We start from the raw sequence: 22,966 nt of genomic DNA, 5'->3' as shown, positions 1-22,966 counted from the left end.
TGCCGGCTATAGTGGATGCTTGGGGCACTGTACATCTTAGTAGGTACTGATTGTACTCTACCGTGGGAGGCATAGGGAGGCATAGGCAGCTGCTACAATGTTGAAGGCGCGCGGAGGAAAGCGCGGGGGAAAGCGCTCCGAGCAGCAGTACTGTGTATGGGATATTGGACGGCCAAGGGAAAGAATTCCAACGCCCTGTAGACAATGGCTGCCTGCCGTCGCCAAGATGGGCAGCCTGGGCCCTGGCGCAGGTATAAGCACAGCCCCCAACGGCAGCAGCAGTGCGCCGGCCAAAGGTCCCTCGGCTGCCGGCTTTGATCCTACCGAGAGCCTGCCTGTTCTTCCTCCAGAATCTGGGTCCGACCAACCATTTCAGGGCGGCGGCTATTTTGGAGAGAATAACTTATTACTCGAGTCGAGGACCGTGTTGGCCGGAGAAGGGACGTTCGTGCGTTGGTGGCAGGAGCCTTGGAGGGCGATGCACATAAGCTAGGTACCTAGGTACCTAGTACGATGGAAAGTTAGGTAAGGTATCCATGTACATGTCGAGGCACGGTACTTCGTGCGTGCCAAATAGGTATATAGGTACCTAGGTACCTAGGTAGGTCTAGTACCTACCTAGATAGTTAGTGGGTACCCCGAGAGGCCAAACTTGTCTTCCCTTCGACGATGCGCAGCAACCTCGATCTGCACAGTAGGTACTACGGTACTGTACGTGCCTCTGCTGCACACGAGGTCGGCGAGAGGACCAGTCGGATCCTCCTCGAGGTATCACTCATCGGCCCCTCCCCTCCCTCAGATAAAGCCCGCCGGCGAGCCAGTGACCATCAAGGGCTGTGCCGCCGAGTCGACTCCGTGTATGCATGGCCGTCGACGAGCCGTTCCCGAGCCCGAGAGGGGCCAACAGACTCCTTTCGAGACGCCTTTCGAGGACGTCGTGGTGCTGGGCAGCAGCCATCAGCCGCCGCCTCAGTGGGACCCCGGGAGGATCGAGGCCAGCCACAACAGCATGCTCCCCTTGTGTCGCCCCGACGTCTGCCTGCCAGCCTCATTCTGCAATGACCGGGGAGCGGGCGGTTGGATGCCAACGTTACTCGCCTCGACAGCCAAGGGTGGCTCTGGCTGGTCCGCTTCTCCTCCCGCACTCTTCGCACTCTTCGAGCCGCAGTCAGATTCCGTCCTCCTTTGTCCTGTCGACTCCCTCTTCTGTCGCTTGGGCCACCGCCGCCTCGACCTCGCCGGTGTCTGAACTCTGCGCCGGCGGCTTGTTCTATTCTTAATCCCTCACGCCCAACAAGCCGGCGGTCCAGCCGCACATGATCGCCGCCCTTTGGCGCAACCGATCCATCCATTGCCCACTTCCCGCCTCTTCCTCGTCACCACTTGTCGCCCATTTCCACAGCGTACCCGTCTCGGGGCTCGCGCAGACATGGATCATGTCGTCGCCAACCTCGTCGTCGCGCCGTTCCGCGACATCATCGACAAGGGCCGCACCGCTGTGGGGAATGCCGCCCGCTCACGAACCATGCTCAAGGCTGCCAGGGACCTCGTCAAGGAGGGCGAGCGCGCTTTGAACCGCCTCGAGCCCATTTGCTGGAGATATTACGAAGCCTACGGATCCGACTTTATCGACGCCCTGAGGAAAAATGGTTTGTATAAATCACCGGCCGCATCCATCCAATCCCTCGCGACCACGACCTGCCTGCTGACAATAACCATCTCAGATGAGATCAGAAAGCATCGCCGCGACCTCAACAAAATAGTCTACGAGTTTGACGACTATGTCGCTGCCGACGCCTTTGATGCCGACCAGTACGCCCGACTCCAAGCTCTGACTCGCGACGTCGTACCAAAGATCTACGATGCCCTCATCGAAATGGGGCTCGAGGCGCCTCCCAAGGACCATGCCCAGCTTTCTCCGCCCTCATCGCCGCTTTCCCGACCCGGGTCTCCTTTTCAGCACTCTCCTTCGCACGCATCCCTCACCTTCCCGCATCCTTTCCGCGCGCCTCCACCAGTCATTTCCGCCCCCGAATCCCCGCGGGACATGAGCACCGTGGATGCCACCGAGCAGCTCAAGAGGCTGATCCAGAGTCGTCTCTTTGACGAAGCTCCGGGAGCGCGGCGGGGAGCTTCTGCCCTAACGTTGGAGCCGCCATCGGAACGGTCCCCGCGGCTGCCATCGGCGAATCCGTGGGAACCCCCCGGGGCAGGCGACGGGCATACCACGGACCTCAGCCCCGTCGATGAAGCGCCGATGAGGGCTGAATCGCCAATCGACCCGTACATTCCGCAGGTGAGCCCCGACCCTCGTTGGCAAGTCTCGTCTCTTGCCCGCAGGCCCGCGGCACGATGCGGCCGGGGCCCTGACTGCGACGCCGCCCAGCGACGTCGCCTGGCCTCCAACCTTGCGTCTGAATATATCCCTGCCCAGCCGCATTCAAGACAGAGCACGCCGGTGCCCGAAGATGACTCGGCGGATATCGCCATGCCACTTCCCCTGCTACCGCAGGCTCATTCTTCCCCGGCATCCAACTCCCCCAAAAGACTCCACTTCGGCAGGCCGCGCAGGCCATCTGGCGAGTCGGCAGCCAGCTCGGGAGACGACAGTGACCGTTCAGCAAACTTCTCCCTCAGAATTGGCGCCGGCTTCGAGTCCTTGTCCAAAATCGACTCTCTGGGCGGTCCGCCGACGAGCCCGCCGCCTCCCATCCCTCAGTCGCAAGGCCAACCGGAGCTTCCGATAAAACCGCCGTTTGAAATCGATTCCGGCTTGATTCTGGTAGAACCCGAGGTCTCGGACAAGAAATCGCAAAGCTACGCTTCCTTGAGGGGGCCGATGCTCAACGCTTCCGATTCCTTTTACCAACATAAAGGGTTCTGCCCGGGCGCCCAGGAGGTCATCAGAGGCGAGATTGGGGTCAAGAAGGTGCAGAAGCCGGTGCATCGAACGCTGAGCAAAGTCGTCGCGAGGTGCTCCGGCTGTCTCTACGAGCTCAACCTCAATGACGTTGAGGAGGATGTGAGCATGCAAGGTGAGTAGGACCCGGGGCGGACGCGGATTCTAGGTCACTTGGCTAAAATCGATTCTCCCTGGCAGGAGAAGGCAACCTTGCCCAGTGCGGCGTTAAGTATCGCATCCGTTTCCTGCAGAAAAGCCACCTTCCGGCCAAAAGAGTCGACGACATCCCGTACGGCTGCGTCTTTTGCGTCCACCAGGGACACACGCTAGACAAGAGCGATGCGACGGTCTTCTTCACAAAGAAAGCCCTCTTCAGCCACCTGGCGCGCCACCCGCGTCCGCTGCCAAAGGTCTCTGGCGTTACCGTGGTCGAGGAGGCCGAGGTACCGGAGCACTTGCGCAACAACTACGATATCCACTTGCCGAACCCGCCCGTGGCGCATCCGGCGCACGAGAACCAGGACGACATTATCGACCGTCCGACGGGGGTCGCCAAGAAGGAGGCTCGGCGCATTTACGGGCAGAGGCTGCCCTACGACCGGTCCGCCCCGCTGGAGCTTGACAAGGGGGCGAGGATAACGGGGATCAAGTGGCCGCCAAAGCACAGTGGGGAGTGGATGATCGCATGGCACGATGGCGTCTGCGCATCGGTGCCCACGGACTTGATCAAGTTGGATCCTCCGCCTGCGGCTGAGATCAAGATGGACGGGACGAGCCATGTGTGCGCCAAGGCGAGGTGGAAATCTGCGCTCAAGGAAAAGGACGCGGGGAACTGGCTCAAGTTTAACAAGAACGATACCATCACCAACATTAGCTGTGAGTACCGGTCGCCCTCTGCTCCACAGCGAGTCCACGGTCTTACTGACGCCGCGAGCAGGGCCGTACCCCGAGCACTGGTGCTGGTCCGGGAAGAACACCAAGGGCAAATGGGGCATCTTCCCCCGGGCGTTTATTGACATAAGCACGGTGCAGGAGCTCTCGCCGGACCTCTTGGACCGGATGAGCAGCACGTCCACCGAAAAGAGCAAGACGTCATCGGTGCTGTCGAAGCTGTCGGTGCGCAAGTCGGGCAGGCCGTCCAGCCTGGCCGAGTCGACGAGCAGTCGGGAGACGGCGCGCCCGGGCCTCCGCCTGCCTTCGCGGTCCAGAAGAGGCACCGTCGACGCGCCCGGGGCGGGTGAGCGGAGCATCTGACGGGTGTATGTATTGTGGCTTGAGGCATTGACGCGCATGACCCAGACTCTACTTGGTTGGACAGGCTGGCGCCGAGCGTACGGATTCTGACTTGTGGGATATACCCTATTTTTCTCTCTTCTTGTTCATCACCTATTCCTTTTCTCTTTTTTCTTCGTTTTACTCGCCCGTGTCTCATCTTTCAATTTTTTTGATGCGGAAGGGGAGAGGCGAAAAACCGAAGGCATGCAGCCGGTAGCCGCCGTGGCCTTTACTGACTGCAAAACAAGAAAATTATGTCGCGCGGGCCACATGTCTCATGAGAACACGGTCCACGAGGCCAGTTGTACAACACGCGATCGGAGGAGCTGGGCAAGGGTATGATGATGGAATTCGGTGACAGAGACACGCCACGGGTACGACACAATGGTCTGCCGGTCAGCGTGCTGGAGCGACGACGCACACGCGCGAGCCTGATTCTCGCTGCCTGTTCTCGGTCGGAACTGAAGGCACGAGAAGGCATCATGTGACAAGGCGTACGAGGCGGGCGAGGGGTGGTGAGCTGAGGGGTGGTGAGCTGAGGAAGTGGTCAGAGAGCAGCGAAGACGACTGCGACCGTGACGATGTGTGATGGCACGGCAGCTTTTGTCGACGAGGCGGTGGCGGGTGTGAGCGGCCGGACACAAGGACGGCAGAGGACGATGCCGATGACGGGGACGTGGTCGTTGGTGGGATGCCACGTGAGCGGCGGTGTGTGATGGGCAACGACGTGCTGGGGTAGGACGACAATGGCCATGCGCAGCTGGAGAGTCTGGCAACAGGTGGTCATGAAGCTGCGACACGGAGGGGATCAGGGGATAGAGGTCTGTATCGGATGGCCATGTGCGCGCACGTTTGGGGATGAGTACGAGGGCGTGACGGGGCAAGACAGCTTGTCCAAGGCCGTGCCGTCGTGGGCCAAGGTTTGGGCGACGATTGCGAGGGCGGCTGCTGCACGAGAACCGCGATTTGTCGGAGGATGGGAGGCATATGTGTGTGTTTGTGTCGCTTCCCTGGCCTTGGGGCACGACGGGCCCATGGCCAGGCGCTCGGAGGAAGAGAGTGAGGCACGGTCCATGGTGTGTTTGTGATGAGTGGAAGGGGAGGACAACCATGATGGGCAAAGAAGGCATCGCATCATGGACGGACCGGCCAAACTTGTTGGAACTGTCTTCGATCTGGTTACCTGTTTGGGTAGTTGCAGCCTCTGTACGGAGTATGCCGTTGAACAAAGCCCATGCACGCCTGATTGGCCTGGCTTAGCTACAGTACTGCAATTTTGCAGGGACAGGCAAAGAGACGTGGCGCGAGGCAGAGGGAGAGGGAAGTGCAGCTGGAATATTAATAAAGTTTAGTGTGTGCTACGCCGCCATGATACGGGGACTAGGGCAGGGCAAACCACGGGCTGGATCGGAAAGACCTGAGACAGGGCCCCGTTGGGTTTCGACTGGTTGGTGAGACGCGGGGGGATGCCTGCTCCGGCTTTTTGAGAATGGGTAACTCGGCGGTAGGCCGGACTTGGGTGGCGAGTCGTACGGATGGACAGGTGGCCGGTGGATGGATGAGGTGATGGCGGCTGTTTTCAGCACTGACGTTGTTGCATGTACAGAGGATGAGATAGATATTCAAGTCTCCAGACAAGGGAAAGGAAAACGGGGAACCAAGGAAGAGAAGGACGGAGGCGCAGGAAACGGCTGAAGAGGGAGAAATGAGAGGATGGGTGAGGACTCTGAGGAGTCAGGACGGAGGGATTCCTTCAAGCGGACCCCACCGTCCCCACTGCGGGTATAATGAACAGGTGCTATAATAATAGGAGCATAATCGTATATGGTTCATGGAGGCTATAATGGCGTTTCCGTCTCCGAGTTGTCATCTGTTGACGGAGACGGCCATCAGAGGAGAGTTGGCAATGCATGCAAACCGAAGGCCTGCTTCGGCCGGGTGACGGGGAGGGGGTAAAGGGAAAGAGGAGAGAGTTCCTGTCGGCACAAGAAAGCACAGACTTGATTATGTGCATCATGAGTTCATGACTGCTGCATTGGCTTGCATCAGCTTGTGCATCAGCTTGTCAACAATCTCTTCTTCACCGGCTGCCCAGCCCAGGTGCTTGACTTACTCGCACCAACAGCAAGGCTCGCGCTGTTGGGTGGGAGCAAGCAGCCAGGGCACCCCCCAACGCCTCCGCCCTTTTTCCTCGGGCTTCATTTTGTCTCCCTTATTCATCATCCATGGTGGTGTTTTAATTTCTCGTTGTCCTTGTCTTTGGCTTGTTTGCTTGGAGATGTCACCTGCCCTTGGGCATGTTTCTGCCAAGAGGCACGTAAGAGGGCGGGAGGCGCCTGTATGCACGCAGGTCCGCGAGATGCAGGGCAAAAAGGATTGCACAGGCACAGACACAGAACACGTGTCGAGTGGTCAGCGGGCTTCATCCATGACAGAGTTGTCTGCTGTAATTAACTTAGCTACTAAGTACAGTAATTAGTATATGAGGGCACGGCGCGGCAAAGAGCCGAGAGTCAGCACCGGCAGTTGATGGTGCTGTCTGCCTAGTACCTCCCTAGGTAGGTACTATGTTGACAAGTACCTTACTCGGTACGGATAACTTAGGTAGGTACTAACTACTCTGTAGGCATCGCCAAGCCCAGCCAGCGCCCCTTCCCGCCGTGGCGCGGTCAGAGGGCACCGCGAGGGTACTTTGCTTGGCGGCTTCTGCAGGCAGGCACGGCCAAGGGCGGCGGCGGCGCTTAACCAGCAGGAACCAGCAGGAACCAGCAGGAACCAGCAGGAACCAGCAGGAACCAGCAGGAGCCGTCCTGGGGAGCCGTCCTGGGGAGCCGCTGCTGTAAATCCAAATCTCCCCTCTGAAACAAACCACAACTCGCCTCTCTCATCGACTCACTCAGTTGGTCGTCTTCACGCCTCCTCGGGCTCGCGTCCTTTGTCCGCCCTTGGCTGCGCACATCCTCTCTCTCTCCTTTCTTCCTTTCTTCCTTTTGTCTTCCAACTGCCTGCACCCTCTGCGAGGCCTCGCTCGCAAAGGGGCCAACACCAACCAACCTCGCACCGCGCTGCTCCTCCTTACCCCTTCGCGCGCGCCAACTCCCTTGTTTGACGTGGCTCCCTCCATCTCTCGTCCACTTTTCTGCCTTTGCTACTTCGCATGACGGCGCCACCCATGCTCGCTTCCGTCGACGCGAAACCCGCCCTCCCAGCTCCTGGGCCTGCTTGTGCTCCACCCTTCTTCGCCCGTCTTCATCTTCTTTCCCCTTTGGGCGAGCTCCTGTCGCCATGGTCATGCTCTCCCTCTGCCCGTCCCCTCGTCCCGGGCCACCCCCGGCTGCCTCTGTCTGCCTCTATCTGCCTCTCTCGCCCTCGCCGGGGCACACACACACACACACCGCCGTGCGAGCCTCGCAACTGCCACCCGAGTCATTCATTGCCTTTACCCTTTTGGCCTGCTGTCTTTGTGCCTATTGTTCCCTCTCGTCCAATCAGGCTTGACGCCGCCCATCAATCCCTAGACCTGCCTGACTCTCGATAGCTACAATATGCCCCCCCTTCCGCATTGTCCCAGACTCCAAATCATACCCTCAAACACCCTTGCCCTTGTCTCCATGCCCTTTTCTTCTCCAGCCAACCCATTGGAGACTCCACCTGATTTCCCCCGTCTCTCACCTGCTCGTCTCTCTTGATATATCCTTCCGAGCTCCTCTCTCTTGCTCGTCAGCTGCCCGTCCATCTCTTCTCGTCTGCTTCGTCCGACCCTCCCTCCTTCTCCTCCTCCTCCTCCTCCTCTTCTCACCTCTGTCCTTCGTTCAGCTTGCCCCGTCACTCGCTCCCTCTCCTCTTCACCCGCTCTCGCTGCTCGCTTCTCTCACTCACTTATACCCATTTATACCCCCCCCCCCCGAAGCCTCCATCTCTTACCGTTCTTACTCCCACTCGACGACGACCCCAACTCAACCCTCCTGGACAAAATCTCATCTCAACCATGTTGCGACCCAGGCAAAGCGCCTGGCAAGTGGTTCTCACCACCTTGGCCGTCCTGATATCCACGCCTTGCAGCGTCCAAGCTGCCGATGCCCGCACAAACACCAACCGGGCCGCCCGAGCCATCACGACGCTCAACAGGGACTGGTACAGCATCGCGACGGGCATCTATGACGATGCCTGGTGGAACTCGGGAAACGCCATCACCACCCTGTCCGACTTTGCCCTCCTCCGCGTCGACAAGGCCAACGAGCTCAACCTCGGCGGCTACATACGCAACACCTTCATCCAGGCCCAAAAGACAAACGTCCAGACCGTCAAAGCCATGAAGAACGGCGTCGTCACCTCGACCTACTGCCTCGACCACAGCAACGGCTGCATGTCCAAGCGCGAGTTCCTCGGCAAGCGCGGCTTCGACGACTTCATCAACGAGTTCTACGACGACGAGGGCTGGTGGGCTCTTGCCTGGATCCGCGCCCACGACGTCTCGGGCGACAGGGACTACCTCGACGCCGCCGTCGACATCTTCAAGGACATGCAGACCGGCACCGGCACCCCCTGCGGCGGCGGCATCTTCTGGAACAAGGAGCGCAAGTACGTCAACGCAATCACCAACGAGCTCTACCTCTCCGTCGCCGCCTCCCTCGCCACCCGCGTCCCCGGCCAAAAGGACTTTTACCTGGGCATCGCAAAGGCCCAATGGGAGTGGTTCGACAAGAGCGGCATGATCAACGCCCAGAACCTCGTCAATGACGGCCTCGACGCAAAGTGCAAGAATAACGGCCTCCAGACCTGGTCTTACAACCAGGGCGTCGTCCTCGGCGGCCTCGCCGAGCTCAACAGGGCCACCGGCGACGTCCGATACCTCGAGCGCGCCACGGCCATTGCAAAGGCCGCCATCAAGGCTCTCGCCCCCGACGGCATCCTTGTCGAGACGGACAAGTGCGAGCTCAAGCCCGGCAACTGCGGCAAGGACGGCCAGCAGTTCAAGGGCATCTTTGTGCGCAACCTGCGCTACCTCAACGACGTCGCGCCCCACAAAGAATTCCGCGACTTCATCATAAGGAACGCCGATTCCATCTGGGAGCGTGACCACGACAACGAGGACCGCCTGGGCGTCTCCTGGGCCGGGCCTTACCTGCCTGCCACGGGACCGACGCAAAGCAGTGCCCTCGACGCCATCGTGGCGGCCATTGCAGTTGCATGATTTGTGCCTGCACGAGGGGCTTTGAACATTTTCTCCCATAGTTTTCGTCCTTTCTCTTCCTCATCTGAGTCATCTCTGTCATATCTTTGATAATCTACTTTGAAGCAGCAGACTACTGCTGCGTGGTATATTTCCGCAAAGGACACGACACAGCCGCGAGCGCAAAGCGCAGGGGTGCAAGCTGCACTTTGCTTGGCCAAAGAGAGACATTTTTGAATAACTCGTTGATAATGTCTTGATTCACGACCACTTGGATGGCATAGAGCACGGTGGTGCCAGGTAGATAGAAAGTCACCCCCGGCCAGAGCGGGCTGGCATGGATGGAACGCATGTATGTACTCCGCAGTCGGTTGCATATACTTGTCAAAGATTCCCAATCAATAAAAGTATAATCCATGACCGGAGCCCCAAGATGATGTGACATGTTGTTAGAAGGCGATGTTGACCCCCAATCATGGCCGACAGCATTGTGAATCGCTGCCGGCCCTTTCAAGCTGCGCATAACACCACTCTACTGTACCTGATTCGCAAGTGGTTGAATGTGTGACATGTCATGTTATTCGAATCCTATTCAGCGGCTCGCACGGCGGGCAGTCGACATAGTGCGGGCGTGAATCGGCGAACAATGGAGGGCCTACCCTGGAACCGACGACATTTTTGCCCCTCTTTGGCGGGCCGCTGCCCCACACTCGACCTCGACGTTCACCTTGCCTCACGACACATCCCAGGGCCTGACTGAAGCCAAAGGAGAAACGGAAAGTCACAAATACAGAAGGCCTGCTGCGCGCCGACAGCCGAGCCATGGACGCTCCTGACGCTGACTCGGACGTCAAGCTGCAAAAGGCGTCGGCCGAGCTCATCGCCGACCTCGACCGCGCCCTACGAGGCTTCGTGCGCAAGCCCGACGCTCAGGGGAAGCCGCGCGTGCGCTCTTTTGTGCGGGCCAAGGAGACTCTGCAGGCGACTACGACGGTGGGGGATGACTGTTGACCTGTTGGAGCTTACTGGGCATCGACTGACCTCGTCGTCCAGGTCCTCGATTTGTTCCAGGAGCTTCCGCAGCTTCTGGACCCTCATCTCCCCCGCTGGATCCCGCTCCTCGCAGACGCGTACCTGGAGTATCGGCAGACGCGGCGCGGCGGCAAGCATGGCGCGGCGCCGACGTCAAGCCGCGCGGTGGTGCCGCTCGACCAGGCCATTTGCCGGGTGCTGTACGCCATTTCCAAGGTGCGCGGGGAAAAGGTGGTGGTGCGCTTCCTCAGCAATGAGACGCGCTTCCTCGAGCTCTTGCTTGCTGCCGTCGAGGAGGCACAAGGGGAGCAGTCGCGGGGGCCCGGCTGGGAGTGGGAGCAGCGCTACGTGGTGCTGCTCTGGCTGTCGCACCTCCTGCTCGCCCCCTTTGACCTGTCCACTATTTCGTCCGTCGACCTGGACCACGCCGGCCTCCCCGTCATCCCGGGGCTTGCGTGGCCGGAGAATCTCCCCGGCATCACGCTCCGTCTGATGCCACTGGCTGTCGGGTACCTCTCCTCGCCGGGCAAGGAGAAGGATGCCGCCAAGGCGCTGCTCGTGCGCATAGCCATGCGGAGGGACATGCAGCAGCTCGGCGTGCTCGACTGCCTTGTTCGGTGGGCGCTCGCGTCTCTAAAGCCGCCCCCGGACACCGCTTTGCAGACGACCTTCTTCTACCTCGGCGTCCTCTCGTTTCTCGCCGGTCTGCTGCGCTCGGCGGCCGAGACGTCCGACTTGGACGAGTACCTGCCCCTGATCTTCCACACCGTCTACGACATCACGCTGGGGGAGAGCCGGCTGTCCAAGGCGCTCGTCACGCTGGCTCTGGTGCGCAAGATGATCCTCAAGGTCATTCGCTCCGTCGTCGTCTCGCTCTTGCGCAAGTCGCGCCGAGACATGGCGAGCACGGAGCTCACCGAGACCGCCATCGGCTACCTCCTCGAGAGCCTGTCGGACAATGACACTCCAGTCAGGCTGTCAGCCAGCAAATCCCTCAGCATCATCACCCTCAAGCTGGACCCAGGCATGGCTTCCCAGGTCGTAGAGGCTGTCCTGGAAGCGCTCAACCGCAACATCCTATGGACCCGCCCTACCGGCGGGCCCGCGGCCAAGGCCGTCCGCGACCTGTCCGCCGTCAGCCACCTCGAATGGCATGGCCTGATGCTGACCCTGTCCCACCTGCTCTACCGCCGATCCCCTCCCGCGGGACAGCTGTCGGACATTCTGCACGCCCTCCTCGTCGGCCTCTCCTTTGAGCAGCGGAGCACCTCGGGCGTCAGCGTCGGAGCCAACGTCCGCGACGCTGCGTGCTTCGGAATCTGGGCTACTGCTCGTCGATACACGAGCCAGGAGCTCCTTGCCGTGTCCTCCGAGTCTGTCTTTGCGGCCAAGGCGCACCCCGCATCCGCCTCCATTTTGCAGGTGCTCGCGACCGAGCTCGTCGTGACGGCGGCCTTGGACCCTGCGGGAAACATCCGACGTGGTGCCTCGGCGGCCCTGCAGGAGCTCGTCGGCCGGCATCCCGATACCGTGGAGCAGGGCATCGCCGTTGTTCAGACGGTCGACTACCACGCCGTCGCGAGACGATCGCGCGCCGTTGACGAGGTGGCAGTCGGCGTCGCCCGGCTTTCACCCCAGTACGCCGAGGCATTGATGGACGGCATACTCGGCTGGAGGGGCATCGGAGACGCCGACGCCCCTTCGCGGCGAGTTGTGGGGAGAGCCTTTGGCGCCTTGACGGCCGAGTTGTCGCGCACCAATCCGGCAGGCCCGGTTGCGCGGTTCGAATGGTCCGTCCGGCGGCTGATGCAGCAGATGCAGTCACTTGCGAAGCGGCAGGTCGAGGAGAGACACGGTCTGCTGTCTTGCTTTGCGTCCATGATGGATCACCTGACCCTTGTCTTCCGCAACGACGACACACACAACTGGGAGCTGGTGTCGATGGACGCTGCTTTGATGCGCAACGTCTTGAGCAATACAACGGAGATTCTCGCCGACTGCCACTCGGTGTCGTGTCGAAAGCCAGAGATGGTTGCCGAAGGCGCTAGCAGGCTTGTCATCTCCCTGCTACCGTTTGTCCAAGCAACAGCACTGCCCAACGTCTCTCATGCACTCTCGCAGACGGGCAAGGACCTCTTGTCGCCGTCGCGGAGCGGGAGACTCATCGAGTTGGTCTCGGCCTTTGACGTGAATCCGTCGAGAAAGGCCGAGGTTGAAGCATTGCTTTCCAAACTGCGCGACGTGATTCCGGCTTGGCTCGACAGAAATGAGACAGAAACGGTTGAGCCGGCGTCGGCAGCCGCACTCATGCTCCTCGTCTTGTCTGAGTCCGGGGAACGGGAAAGGCTACTGCGAGGGTGGGCCGAGGTGGTGCGGCATAAACCGACCAGCCGGGCGGCCGCTACGGGCCACGGCTACTTTCATGCCTTGGCCCTAGCGCGGCCCCTTGCCGATCTCTACGGCCGCGGCTCACGCGGGATCGACGTGGCCTGTGGGGCGTTGATTGAGCGCTGGCACGAGGACGGAGAAGTGGCCACTAGGGTTGCCCTCCTGGTCAGCCTGACACGCGGCCGGGTCATCCAGGCCGAGCCGGCGAGGTTTCTGGAGCTGTTGCGCGACGGGCTCGGCGACTACACAACGGACGCGCGGGGAGACGTGGGCTCGCACGTGAGGGTCGAGGCCTTGCGGGCGACCAGGTGCCTGTGGGAGCGGCTGGGCGATGGGCGTCTGGGCGATGGGCGTCTGGGAGAGGACGAGTGGGTGGCAACGTCGGTCAAGACGTTGTTGCACCGCGTCCTGCGCCTCTCCGCCGAGAAGCTGGATCGCGTGCGGCCAGAGGCTCAGGCTGCCGTGGCCTTGGCGCTTCAAGAGAGGTAAGCACGTCGGCAGGGGTGTTTCTTTTACCTTTGTTTCTCCGTGCCACGCTGTCGCTCCTCCTTTCCGATCATGTTCGCCCGCCCTCTTTGTCTTAGATGCTAGGCCCGGGTGGCGTCTCGCTAACCGAACCCGTCTCAAAGCCACGCGAGCCGCTTCGGGACCCTTGGCTTCTCGTCCAAGGGCTACTTCGAAACACTGCTTGACATTGTTTCGACGCAACGGCTGCACCCCTGGCTCCCGCAGCCCGACGCGGAGGCGTGCATGGCCGAGCTCCTAGCGGGTTTCGTCACGTCGGCCGACACGGGCAACGACGACCTCGTCATGGCCAGTCGCGCGGCGCTGACGGAATTTTGCGAGGCGTCGCGGGCCAATGGCGGGCTCGTCTGCCGCGGCCTGCTGCGGAACCTCCGGGAACGGCAGGGCGAGGAGCGGGTGGTGGTGCCGACGCTGGAGATATCCGCCTTTCTCTTCCACTGCGGGCTGTTTGGGCGGGACGACGGGGCGAGCCTGCGCGAGCTGTGTCGGCAGACGCAGAGGGCGGGCTATCGGTCGGGCAACGTGCGCAAGCTCTTGGCGTGCGTCAAGGTGTATGGGGGGGTGGCATGCACAGTGCGGCGTGGGGCGGCGGACGATGACGGGCAAGACGGCGGGGTGCAGGAGGCGCGGAGGAGATTGGGGGCGCTCTTGTTTCATCCGTGGCCGCGGGTGCGCAGCGCCGTGGTGGACGAGCTGTGGGGCGTGCTGGGCGATGAGGACGACGGGACGACAGCAGCGGGCGGCCGGGGGCGAGCGAGGCTCCTCGGCGTGGACTGGGCCAAGGCGGATAAGCAGACGATTCGGGGAGTGGTCGAGGAGCTGGGCCCGGGATCTTGATGGGCGCTGGGTGAAGCTCGCAAGCTTGTCGGCATGGTCTTGTGTCGATTGGTCCCTGGATAGGGGTGTCCCTGGATAGGGGCACTAACTTTGGAGGCACGCATGGAAGTGTACACATGGGAGTCTAATTTACGTGGGCCTTCAAGGCATGTCCCTTTTCATAGGTGCGCGTGGTTGCACGTGCGGGCTGGTGAAGGATGATGAGGGGGACGCGGAGATGAAAGGATGCGGCGAGGAGAGGCCAATTAAATTATACTCTTGGATTGGTAAGATGAGCAGGAGAATAAGGGTGTCATGCAGGGCTTCGGATGACGGGGGGGCCAGCGGCGGTGGATGGATGTAGTATAACGGTATAACTGTATAACTGTATAGGGTCTTGGCACAAATTCGAGGACGGTAGTCAGCAAGCAGGGAGAGCATGTAACTTAAATTAGTTAAAATTTATGTGACAGTCAAATACGGATGCGGCGGGCCTAATCTGGAGCTGAGCCCGAGGCGGCGGCGTCAGCATGGATATTCCAAGGTGCCGGCTCAGCGGAGTCGGGGCCTCGGGTCGGCGGGGAAAGGCGGGGGAGCGGGCCAGCGGGGCCGGCAAGCCAGCTGTAAGTAAGGTATTGCGGCAAGTGGGAGAGGCATTTTGGGTAGAACATGAGATAAAGCTAGATGGGATGGAGGCGCCGTTGACGGAGGCGTTGGGCAGGCAGGGCCATGTGCCTTGGGGAACACGTGTGGAGTAGTAGTAGCAGCTAGTATTTCAGTACCTACAGGACATTAGTACTGCAAGGTAATTACAGGCTTTTTGGTTGGTGCGACAGGCCACGGCCAAGGTGGCAAAGGGACATGGACGTGTCGCCGTCAGGTGGCCGGTGCAGCGAGGCGATGCGATTGGACGTTGAGACGAGGTTCGGTTGGTGTTTTGCGTTGGTCCGAACCGCTGCTGTCGTCATCAGTCAGTACGTAGGGAGTTGAGCGAAGGTGCCGGTGCGCTCGCAGGGCTGTCGATTGAGCGGGCTGCATTTGGCAGCGCAGGCAGATGCCGAGACGGGCATTCGTGCCGGGCCATTGGGGAAGAAAGAGACTGGCTGGCGGGGGCAAGTGGTGGGGGCAAGTGGTGGGTGGGTGAGATTGCGCAGGAGAAGGAGAAGAGGACGGGTGGCTGTGAGCAGAGCACTGTATTATAATTAGGTATAACTTAATAAGAAGTTAATTACAGTGTTCGTCTCTGGCTGGGGGATGCGGTGAGACGACTTTTTGTAGACGACTTTGTGTAGTGTAGTCTTAGAGTGCAGTGTACTGTACAAGATACCTCAGGTATGAATTATGCAAGTACCAGATATCAAGCAAGGCTTCCTGCGGCCGGCCCGCCTCGCCTCGATGGTGCTGCCGTCGGGTGCTGGGCGGCCAATCAGGCCCGGCGACCAAAACTCTACTTTTGCCACCGGGCCATGTATCGAGGACCGAGATCTCCGTGGGTGTCTGTGCGGAGAGCGTCGTACTCGGTACGTGGCCTCCCCACATCCCAGCGCTGCGGCACCGCTCCACGCGCAGGGCTGGGGGGGGGGGGAGGGTCTGAGAAAGAGGAGGGAGGGAAGGAGCGCCTGTCATCGCCGAGGGACGGACCCCCACCGACCGGCTCTCGTCGTCTCTCTCTCTCTCTCTCGTCTCTGTCCCTCTTCACTGTACAACTGTAGGTAGGTACGGAGTACAGCACCGTACAGTACTGTACGGTACTGCACGATGGGGATCCGCGGCGAGGCAGGGAGGATCTTCATCGACGCCCATCTTCATCACATCAGCCCTGATGGATTGATTGATGCATTTATTATTGGTCCCGCCTCTTGCAGCCCCTCTTGCAGCCCCTCTTGCAGCCAGGCGCGTGCATGGGGCTATCTTTATTACTCCGGTGGCGTCAGCCTATGTCTGCCACGCGTGCGCCGGCCGTTATCTCGCACAAGGTTTTCTTTTTTTGCCAGGCCCGTTGCGCCGTCTTCCGGCAGCTTTGACCACCCTGGCTTTGTCTCGACCTCGCTCCATCACCGCATCTTTCCCCAGTGCATGCGCTGAGTGACTGGAGGGGACCGCTTCACCCCCCCCTCCCCCCCGGAATGCGACGGCTAATTTCGCATCCCCGCTCCATACAGCGGCCTGCCGTGAGTGCATGCAGGCTGATCCATGGCCCCTTTGTCTTGAATGGAAAAAAAAATCATGTTGACTGCGAAAGAAACAGCTACAGAAAGCAAAAAGGGCAGCGGTGAAGACTGCTAAAGAGGGCAAAAAGTAAACATCACAAGATTAAGCCCCCTGACGCCCATCAGCCATCGTCATGCCCCAGGCTTCCCCGCGACCCGCCACTTTTGCAGGTGCGCTCAGACCCCGGCCGCCTCTCGCTTCAGGGCTGTTCCCTGCGTGCGACGACTGGAGCTCCCGTCGGTAGACCGCCTGTATGTGTGCCAAGAAGCAGGGAAAAAAACACCACCAACTAACTGCCTGTTTATTCTCTCTCCTCCTCTCCTCACCTCGCTTGCTCTCCGCCCTTCTCGTCTCCCTCCGCCTACGCGTTACTTCTTCACGGCTCCCCCGCCCCATCCTCGCCGCATGGCTTCCTAGCTCTTCTCTCCCTCTTGCTCGCCATCCGCCGCCGCCGCCGCCGCCGCTCCTCCTCGCCAGCCGACATCCGGACCCCTCGTCGTTCCATGGATCGATCCCCTCGTTCCACCGCCGACGCCGACGCCGCCACCGCCACAAGCATTGCCGCCTCGGCCCTGTCGTCGCAATCGTCTGCGCTCACATGCAGTCTTGAGATCCCCCGCCGAGGCTCGCGTCCTCGCATGCGACGCCCACAGCTCCGCAACCGCCAATAACACTCATCCGCTCCCTCATCCGCTCCCTCATCCGCTCCCTCGTCCGCTCCCTCGTCCGTCCGGCCCTCCGATCCCCCCGCCCCGTCGAGACGTCTCGCGAGGTCGACGGGCGAGCCATCACCCAACTCTCTCACAGCATGAGCCTCTACACCGACCCTCCCGCCCTCTTGCCCTTTCGCCACGACAAACCCACCCTGCTCGTCTGCTGGTGGGCCACGTCCTTTTGCGCCCTCATGATCCTCATCCGCATCACCGGCCGCTTCATCCGCACCGAGAGGCTCTTCCGCGAGGACAAGATTGCCGCCTGTGCCCTCGTGCCCCTCGTCCTGCGCATGGCCTGCGTCCACTTCATCCTCGTCTGGGGCACCAGCAATGCCGACTTTACCGGCGTCGACCTCACCCCGGCCCAGCTGCGCCAAAAGTCGATTGCCAGCGGCCTCACCATAGCCAGTCGCTTCTTTTACACGTCGACGTATGTAAACCTTGCTCTTCCCCTCTCTCGCACCAGGTGCGCTGACTCCAACCTTGAACCAGGCTGTGGATCTACAAGTACGCCATCCTCGAGTTCCTCACCCGACTCACAGACCTCACCTGGGAGCGCTCGCACCGCTCGACCCTCTTCGCCATCCGCTGGACCCTCGTCATCACCTTTGTCGCCACCCTCATCACCAACCTCGCCGAGTGCCGCCCCTTTCACCTCCACTGGCAGGTCCTGCCCGACCCGGGTGGCCAGTGTCGCCAGGGCTACGCCCAGCTCATCACAATGGCCACGTGCAACGTCGCCACCGACATCCTCCTCGTCGTCTTCCCCGTCCCTCTCATCGTCCGCAGCCGCATGCGCTTCCGGAGAAAGGCCCAGTTGATCCTGCTCTTCTCCCTTAGCCTCTCCGTCGTCGCCCTCACCATCTACCGATTGCCGCACATCCTGCGCGAGCACGGCCGCCAGCAGGCCCGATCCCTCCTGGCCTCGGTCGAGATCATCTTCGCCACCGCCTCGGCCAACGCCCTCGTCCTCGGCTCCTTTGTCCGGGACCGCGGCATCAAGAAGCAAAAGTTTCACCGCCCCTCCGTGGCCGAGTCCTTTGACCCCGCCGCCAGTACCAGACTTCCCACCCTCCGCCGCCAGTGGGGAAGCGACGAAGACCTCGTCCGGGACGTCGGCCTCGGCGCCGACCCCAGCCTACGGGACCCGCCCGGTAGCCCGGGGTCGGAGCCTCTATCGCCCATGTCCCCCCGTTCTCCCAATCCCATGGCCCTCCGGCTGGGCAACGAGGGAGGTGCAGCCTGGCTGGAGCATCACGGACCGGGTACGCACCAACAGCCACCGCCACCCGCGGGGCCGAGGAGACTCTCGTTCCTGGACGTGGGCGGCCTGCTCGACGACCCCGAGGCCGCGCGGACCGCTACCGATTCCGGCCCCTCGCGAGCCACCAATCCCCCTCCGGCCTCGGTGCAGGCGGGCACGGCAGGTGTGCAGCGAGGCTCCACGGCGCTCCTGCAAGATCTCGCTGGCAATCCCGGGCCGCGCAACGGCAACGTGCCCAAGCCGAAGCCCGGAACCGGAACCCAGCTACAGTCGATTCCGCAATCCCGACCGGTGCAGCGGTACGACGGCCGGAGAGATTCCGGCCCGCAGCTCATGGATCCCGGCGGTCTCCTCAAGTGAGGTCTCGGGACACCAAACGGCCGCCCTTGAGCCTTGTAATAACCGTTCTCCTTGCCCATCGTCGGCGAACCTCGATGGCTTATGTATACCATGACTTGTTTTTCCTTACTTCTCACGACTCTTGCCCCGGGATCTCAAGGCTGGTTTCCTTGGTCCTGGCTTTTTGCCTAACCCTTCTGACACTGGTTACTATTGCCTGGGCGTTTGAGAACGTGGCGTTGCATCTTTCTCGGCTGGTGTTTCTGGCTGTCTCGTTCATGGGCGACCATGGAGCGGGCATGGATTGGTTTATGGCCGCTCCCGTTCCGTCTCGTCTTTCTGCGGCGGGCGCCGAGACGCCTGTGTGCCGTGGTAATGACGTTGGCGGGACGGTGAAGCGGAAGGCGTCGGGCTTTGTGTCTGTGTGCATGCGTGTGGGTGGGATGCATATACCCCGTGGAAAGCGGCTTTCTGATGACATATGACGCGACTTATCGGCAAACGGCGTGTCCAGGTGAGAGGGGGCTGGAGGCAAGGCAGCAACGGAGGCTACTGATAATGGATGAACACGCGGTAATGGACGATGGACTGGACATGATGGGGGCCATCTAAAGATACAGTGGATAATAAATGCCGTAAACATGGTATGTAAGCCGATACTCCGCAAACGCCAACTTCCTCTCCGTGATTCTAGGTCCGCCGCTCCCCTGATTCTTGCATGAGGGGTCGAATCGTCCGGCCTTGCCTGGCGCCTGACCGCTCCGCCTTGTCAAGACATCCCCAGCCCGTCGAATAAGCACCGTGACGGTCTAGACGCACAGACGGTAGCTGGCGTAGCGACCGGCCGTCTCGCTGACGCGGATAATCTTGACGACCTGGCCGCGCTTGAGGCCGAGATACCTGGCGACGGGGTCCTTTTGCAGGATACGGGGCAGCTGGGTCTCCTTGAGGCGATAGCGCTTGAGCAGGGCCGACTTCTCGTCGCGCGAGAGCAGGACGTGGCGGGGCACGAGCTCGTGGTGGGTGATGTTGACGAGCAAGTCGTCCTCGAGGAAGCACTCAATCTTGGCCAGGTTCTCGACGCTGGCGAGGGACTTGCGGGCGGCGGGGGACAGCGGCACGTGGGTGACCATGATGCCCGTCTTGTAGTTGTTTGAGATTGTGTACTTTGCAAACTGGCGGATCTGGCCGACGCCAAACTGCTTGTCGGTGAGGAACTCGACCCAGATGGGGCCGCAGTCGGTCGAGGGGTCCGGGTTTGCGTCGGTGGCGGGGGGGGTGTTTTTGCGCACCATGGCGTCGCTGGGGCGGGCTGAGAATTGCAACTTGCCGCGGCTGTGTGGGAGGTTGATTAGTTGGTTTCTAGACTGTGGGGTGTTGCCGCTGCAAAGGGCGACGGGGGCGACGATGGACGTACATGACGGAGCCGTCGGAGGTGCAGTATTCGTCGCGGAAGCGGTCGAGAGAAATGTTGACTTCCTCCTCGGCAAGCTCGTATTCCTGCAAGTTGCACAGCGCCAGTCAGAAGGAGCCTCGTACGTGTGTTTGCGTGTGTCGTCGAGGGCGTCATACCCGGTCGGCCACCATCTCGTGCACCGTCCTCCAGGCTCGCCACAGCCTCACCATCTCCTTGGCCTTGGCATCGTGGGCAAGGTTGTCGTCCATCGCGGCGACTGGGGCGAAGAGGGCGTGCTTCGATCGGTCGGTCGGGCGGGCGGGCGATGGGGCGCTGCAGCAGATGGAGGCGGCAGCGTGAAGTCGTCGAGAGAAAGAAGAAAGGCTTTCAGGGAAGAGGGGAAAAAAGCTTGTTGGCGCGCTCTGATTCAGCCTTGCCGACGGGGAGCAAAGGCAGCGCCGATCCGCCGGGTTTTTTTCCCTGGGGCAGACGGGCGCCGGGTCATGTGACTCGGCCAACGGGGGCTGGAGAGGCTGCCGGTCGCGGCCCCACGCCAGCAGCAAGTACCAAAGTAGCTCATGACAAGCTGGCCTGCGGATGGTGCCGAGGAACCAGGGCAGCTACTCCAGTAACTCAAGTATTTCACGCAGATGCACGGGACAGGTTGAGGATTGCCGAACCGCAGTCTGGTGAGCGGGCGGCATTGATGAAGAGGTGTGAGACTTGTGTGTGCTTTGCTGCTCGTGGCTTTTCAGCCTTTAATCCATCTACACCAAAGGGCCCAACGAGTCGGACACGGGCGAGAGTCAGTGAGTGACCTGCTGGAATGTGTGCACTAGCACGTCTGCTGTAACCGCTTGTAGGGGTCCAATTCCCCAGTGGCTTTGCAAATTGGGGGGGGGCATTGGGGCTCCGCTCTGTCGCACCCGTGGGAGAATTCTCTCTGCCGTGCATTTTTTCCCACACGCACAAACCATCTCTTCATCAACTTCAGCTGAAGCCCCTGCTCGCTCGCCCCGACCGCGCTTGCGAGCCCCCTCCCCGATCGTCCTCGTCGGCTTCAGATTGGCTCGTGGCTTCAGGAATCGTTTACCATGGCCGAGTCTGCTCCCGCAAAGGCCCCTGCGGCCGCCGACGCCCAGTCTTCGCGCCCGACCCGCCCCGACGAGAATGCCTTCAAGGAGGCTGTCGCCGGCGCTGAAAAGGCGCACAAGGCTTCCATGGACCGATTGGTCAGTCAGCCTTTGCTCCCCCTGACCACCGGCGCCTGCGCGGCCCCTGTGTCCGGAATGGTGGCCGAGTCGAGGGCTCCCTGCTGATGCCTTTGCTTGCAGAACGCCGTCAAGGCCAAGATCGAAATCGCCATGCCCAACAAGAACAAGGACCAGCCCAATCCCACCCAGAAGCGCCGCCAGGAGCTCATTGCCCAGGCCAACGAGATCCGCCAGAAGCAGGCCGGTGGCAAGAACGCCCGCACCTCCAAGCTCGACCAGATCAAGCGTCTCGACGAGCAGGTCCGCAGCCGCGTCGCCGAGCAAAAGACGGCCAAGGCAAAGGTGCCCTTCAAGAGCGCCGACGACATTGACGACCAGATCGCCAGCCTCGAGAAGCAGGTCAACTCGGGCACCATGAAGCTCGTCGACGAGAAAAAGGCGCTCAGCGACATGTCCAACCTGCGCAAGATGCGCAAGAACTTTGGCCAGTTTGACGACTCGCAGAAGCAAATCGACGACCTGCGCGCCAAGATCAAGGACATCAAGGACTCCATGGACGACCCGGAGCAAAAGGCAATGTCGGAGCAGTACTCGACCATCCAGGCCGAGCTCGACGCCATCAAGGCCGAGCAGGACGAGGCCTACAAGGGCATCAACGGCCTCCGCGACGAGCGCTCCAAGCTGCAGGCCGACCAGCAGGAAAAGTACGCCGCCATCCGCAAGATCAAGGACGACTACTATGCCCAGAAAAAGGCCTTCCAGGCCTACGAGCGCGAGGCCCGCGACAAGCAGCGCGAGCGCCGCAAGGCCGAGCAGGAGCAGTACCAGCGCGACCGCAAAAAGGCCGTCGCCGAGCGTGTCCTCGCAGAGGCCAGCGACCCGGCCTACCTCGAGGAGATCCGCCGCGCCCACAGCCTGCTCCGCTTCCTCGACCCCAGCCACAAGACGGAAAAGGGCCCGCTCATGGCCGACAGCGGCCTCGGCGCCCAGGCCCAGCGCACCGTCGACGGCTCCGGCCTCAAGGGCACCCGCCTCGTCCGCAAGGAGGAGCGCGAGGACGAGTACCTGCCCGCCGCTAAGAAGGGCAAGAAGGGCAAGAAGGGGGGCGCTGCCGCCGGCGCCGCCGCCGCGGCGCCGTCAAAGTTCTTCAGCTGCCCGCCGTCCGTCGTGGAGGACTGCGGCTTCATAGGCGTCGACCCGCCCATGAGCGGCGACGACGTCCCCGGCGTCATCGAAAAGGTCAGGGCCAAGCTGGACCACTGGCAGTCGGACCAGACGGCCCAGACTCAGCGAGTAAGTTGCTCCGCAAATGACACACCGCCGGGGTTGGCCAAGCAACAGAGTTTCACTGACCCTTTTCCCCCCGGCAGAACATCGAAAAGGCCAAGCTGGAGATTGAGAGGCTGGAAAAGGAAGAGGCCAACGGCGTCAACGGCAACGGCAGCGACAAGGTGGACGAGGTCACAGCCGGCGTCAAGGACGCCTCCCTTGCCGACAAGCAGGAGGCGTAGACGCGGCGTGCCGTCTCGACGCGGAGACGCCCCCGTTTTGCCGTCCCCCATCTCCCGCCCGCACTGTCACCCTGCTCCTCTACCGCCCAGGTTTATTCTCTTGCAGCTCTGGCACCAGGTTCGCCTCGCTCGTCAAGGGGTAGGTGGGGCCACCGTCTCCTCGTCGCCATCGAGAACCGGGTGTCGAGCAAACTCCCCCCCTCCATC

General features: G+C 61.3%; 7 protein-coding genes across 7 annotated transcripts; 5 read left to right on the top strand and 2 right to left on the bottom strand.

The window, feature by feature from the left end:
• Nucleotides 1-1,429: 1,429 nt before the first annotated feature.
• On the top strand, nucleotides 1,430-4,156 carry HRG_03846 (variant SH3 domain-containing protein; the record flags this gene model as incomplete). The annotated part of the gene is made up of 4 exons (XM_044862317.1): nucleotides 1,430-1,649; nucleotides 1,725-3,035; nucleotides 3,101-3,778; nucleotides 3,840-4,156. 4 exons carry the CDS (start codon nucleotides 1,430-1,432, stop codon nucleotides 4,154-4,156), a joined length of 2,526 nt encoding a protein of 841 aa, XP_044723343.1.
• A 296-nt stretch (nucleotides 4,157-4,452) lies between these two features.
• HRG_03845 (uncharacterized protein) lies at nucleotides 4,453-5,252 on the bottom strand (the record flags this gene model as incomplete). The annotated part of the gene is made up of 3 exons (XM_044862316.1): nucleotides 4,453-4,712; nucleotides 4,826-4,968; nucleotides 5,044-5,252. 3 exons carry the CDS (start codon nucleotides 5,250-5,252, stop codon nucleotides 4,453-4,455), a joined length of 612 nt encoding a protein of 203 aa, XP_044723342.1.
• Nucleotides 5,253-8,165: 2,913 nt separating this feature from the next.
• Nucleotides 8,166-9,371, top strand: HRG_03844 (glycosyl hydrolase family 76 protein; the record flags this gene model as incomplete). The annotated part of the gene is made up of 1 exon (XM_044862315.1): nucleotides 8,166-9,371. The coding sequence occupies one exon, from the start codon at nucleotides 8,166-8,168 to the stop codon at nucleotides 9,369-9,371; it is 1,206 nt and encodes a 401-aa protein (XP_044723341.1).
• An 801-nt stretch (nucleotides 9,372-10,172) lies between these two features.
• On the top strand, nucleotides 10,173-14,132 carry HRG_03843 (beta-tubulin cofactor d; the record flags this gene model as incomplete). Its single annotated transcript, XM_044862314.1, has 4 exons — nucleotides 10,173-10,343; nucleotides 10,404-13,255; nucleotides 13,400-13,868; nucleotides 13,917-14,132. 4 exons carry the CDS (start codon nucleotides 10,173-10,175, stop codon nucleotides 14,130-14,132), a joined length of 3,708 nt encoding a protein of 1,235 aa, XP_044723340.1.
• Nucleotides 14,133-17,130: 2,998 nt separating this feature from the next.
• On the top strand, nucleotides 17,131-18,659 carry HRG_03842 (uncharacterized protein; the record flags this gene model as incomplete). Its single annotated transcript, XM_044862313.1, has 2 exons — nucleotides 17,131-17,465; nucleotides 17,528-18,659. The coding sequence occupies 2 exons, from the start codon at nucleotides 17,131-17,133 to the stop codon at nucleotides 18,657-18,659; spliced, it is 1,467 nt and encodes a 488-aa protein (XP_044723339.1).
• A 788-nt stretch (nucleotides 18,660-19,447) lies between these two features.
• HRG_03841 (DNA-directed RNA polymerases I, II, and III subunit RPABC1) lies at nucleotides 19,448-20,303 on the bottom strand (the record flags this gene model as incomplete). Its single annotated transcript, XM_044862312.1, has 3 exons — nucleotides 19,448-19,973; nucleotides 20,056-20,138; nucleotides 20,211-20,303. The coding sequence occupies 3 exons, from the start codon at nucleotides 20,301-20,303 to the stop codon at nucleotides 19,448-19,450; spliced, it is 702 nt and encodes a 233-aa protein (XP_044723338.1).
• Nucleotides 20,304-21,128: 825 nt separating this feature from the next.
• On the top strand, nucleotides 21,129-22,759 carry HRG_03840 (nuclear segregation protein (Bfr1); the record flags this gene model as incomplete). Its single annotated transcript, XM_044862311.1, has 3 exons — nucleotides 21,129-21,266; nucleotides 21,369-22,541; nucleotides 22,619-22,759. 3 exons carry the CDS (start codon nucleotides 21,129-21,131, stop codon nucleotides 22,757-22,759), a joined length of 1,452 nt encoding a protein of 483 aa, XP_044723337.1.
• Nucleotides 22,760-22,966: the final 207 nt, after the last annotated feature.

Source organism: Hirsutella rhossiliensis, assembly GCF_020360975.1.
Source record: "Hirsutella rhossiliensis strain HR02 chromosome Unknown scaffold00003, whole genome shotgun sequence".
In the NCBI taxonomy this organism is placed as follows: Eukaryota; Fungi; Ascomycota; class Sordariomycetes; order Hypocreales; family Ophiocordycipitaceae; genus Hirsutella; species Hirsutella rhossiliensis.
This window is presented reverse-complemented; position numbering and strand designations above follow the sequence as displayed.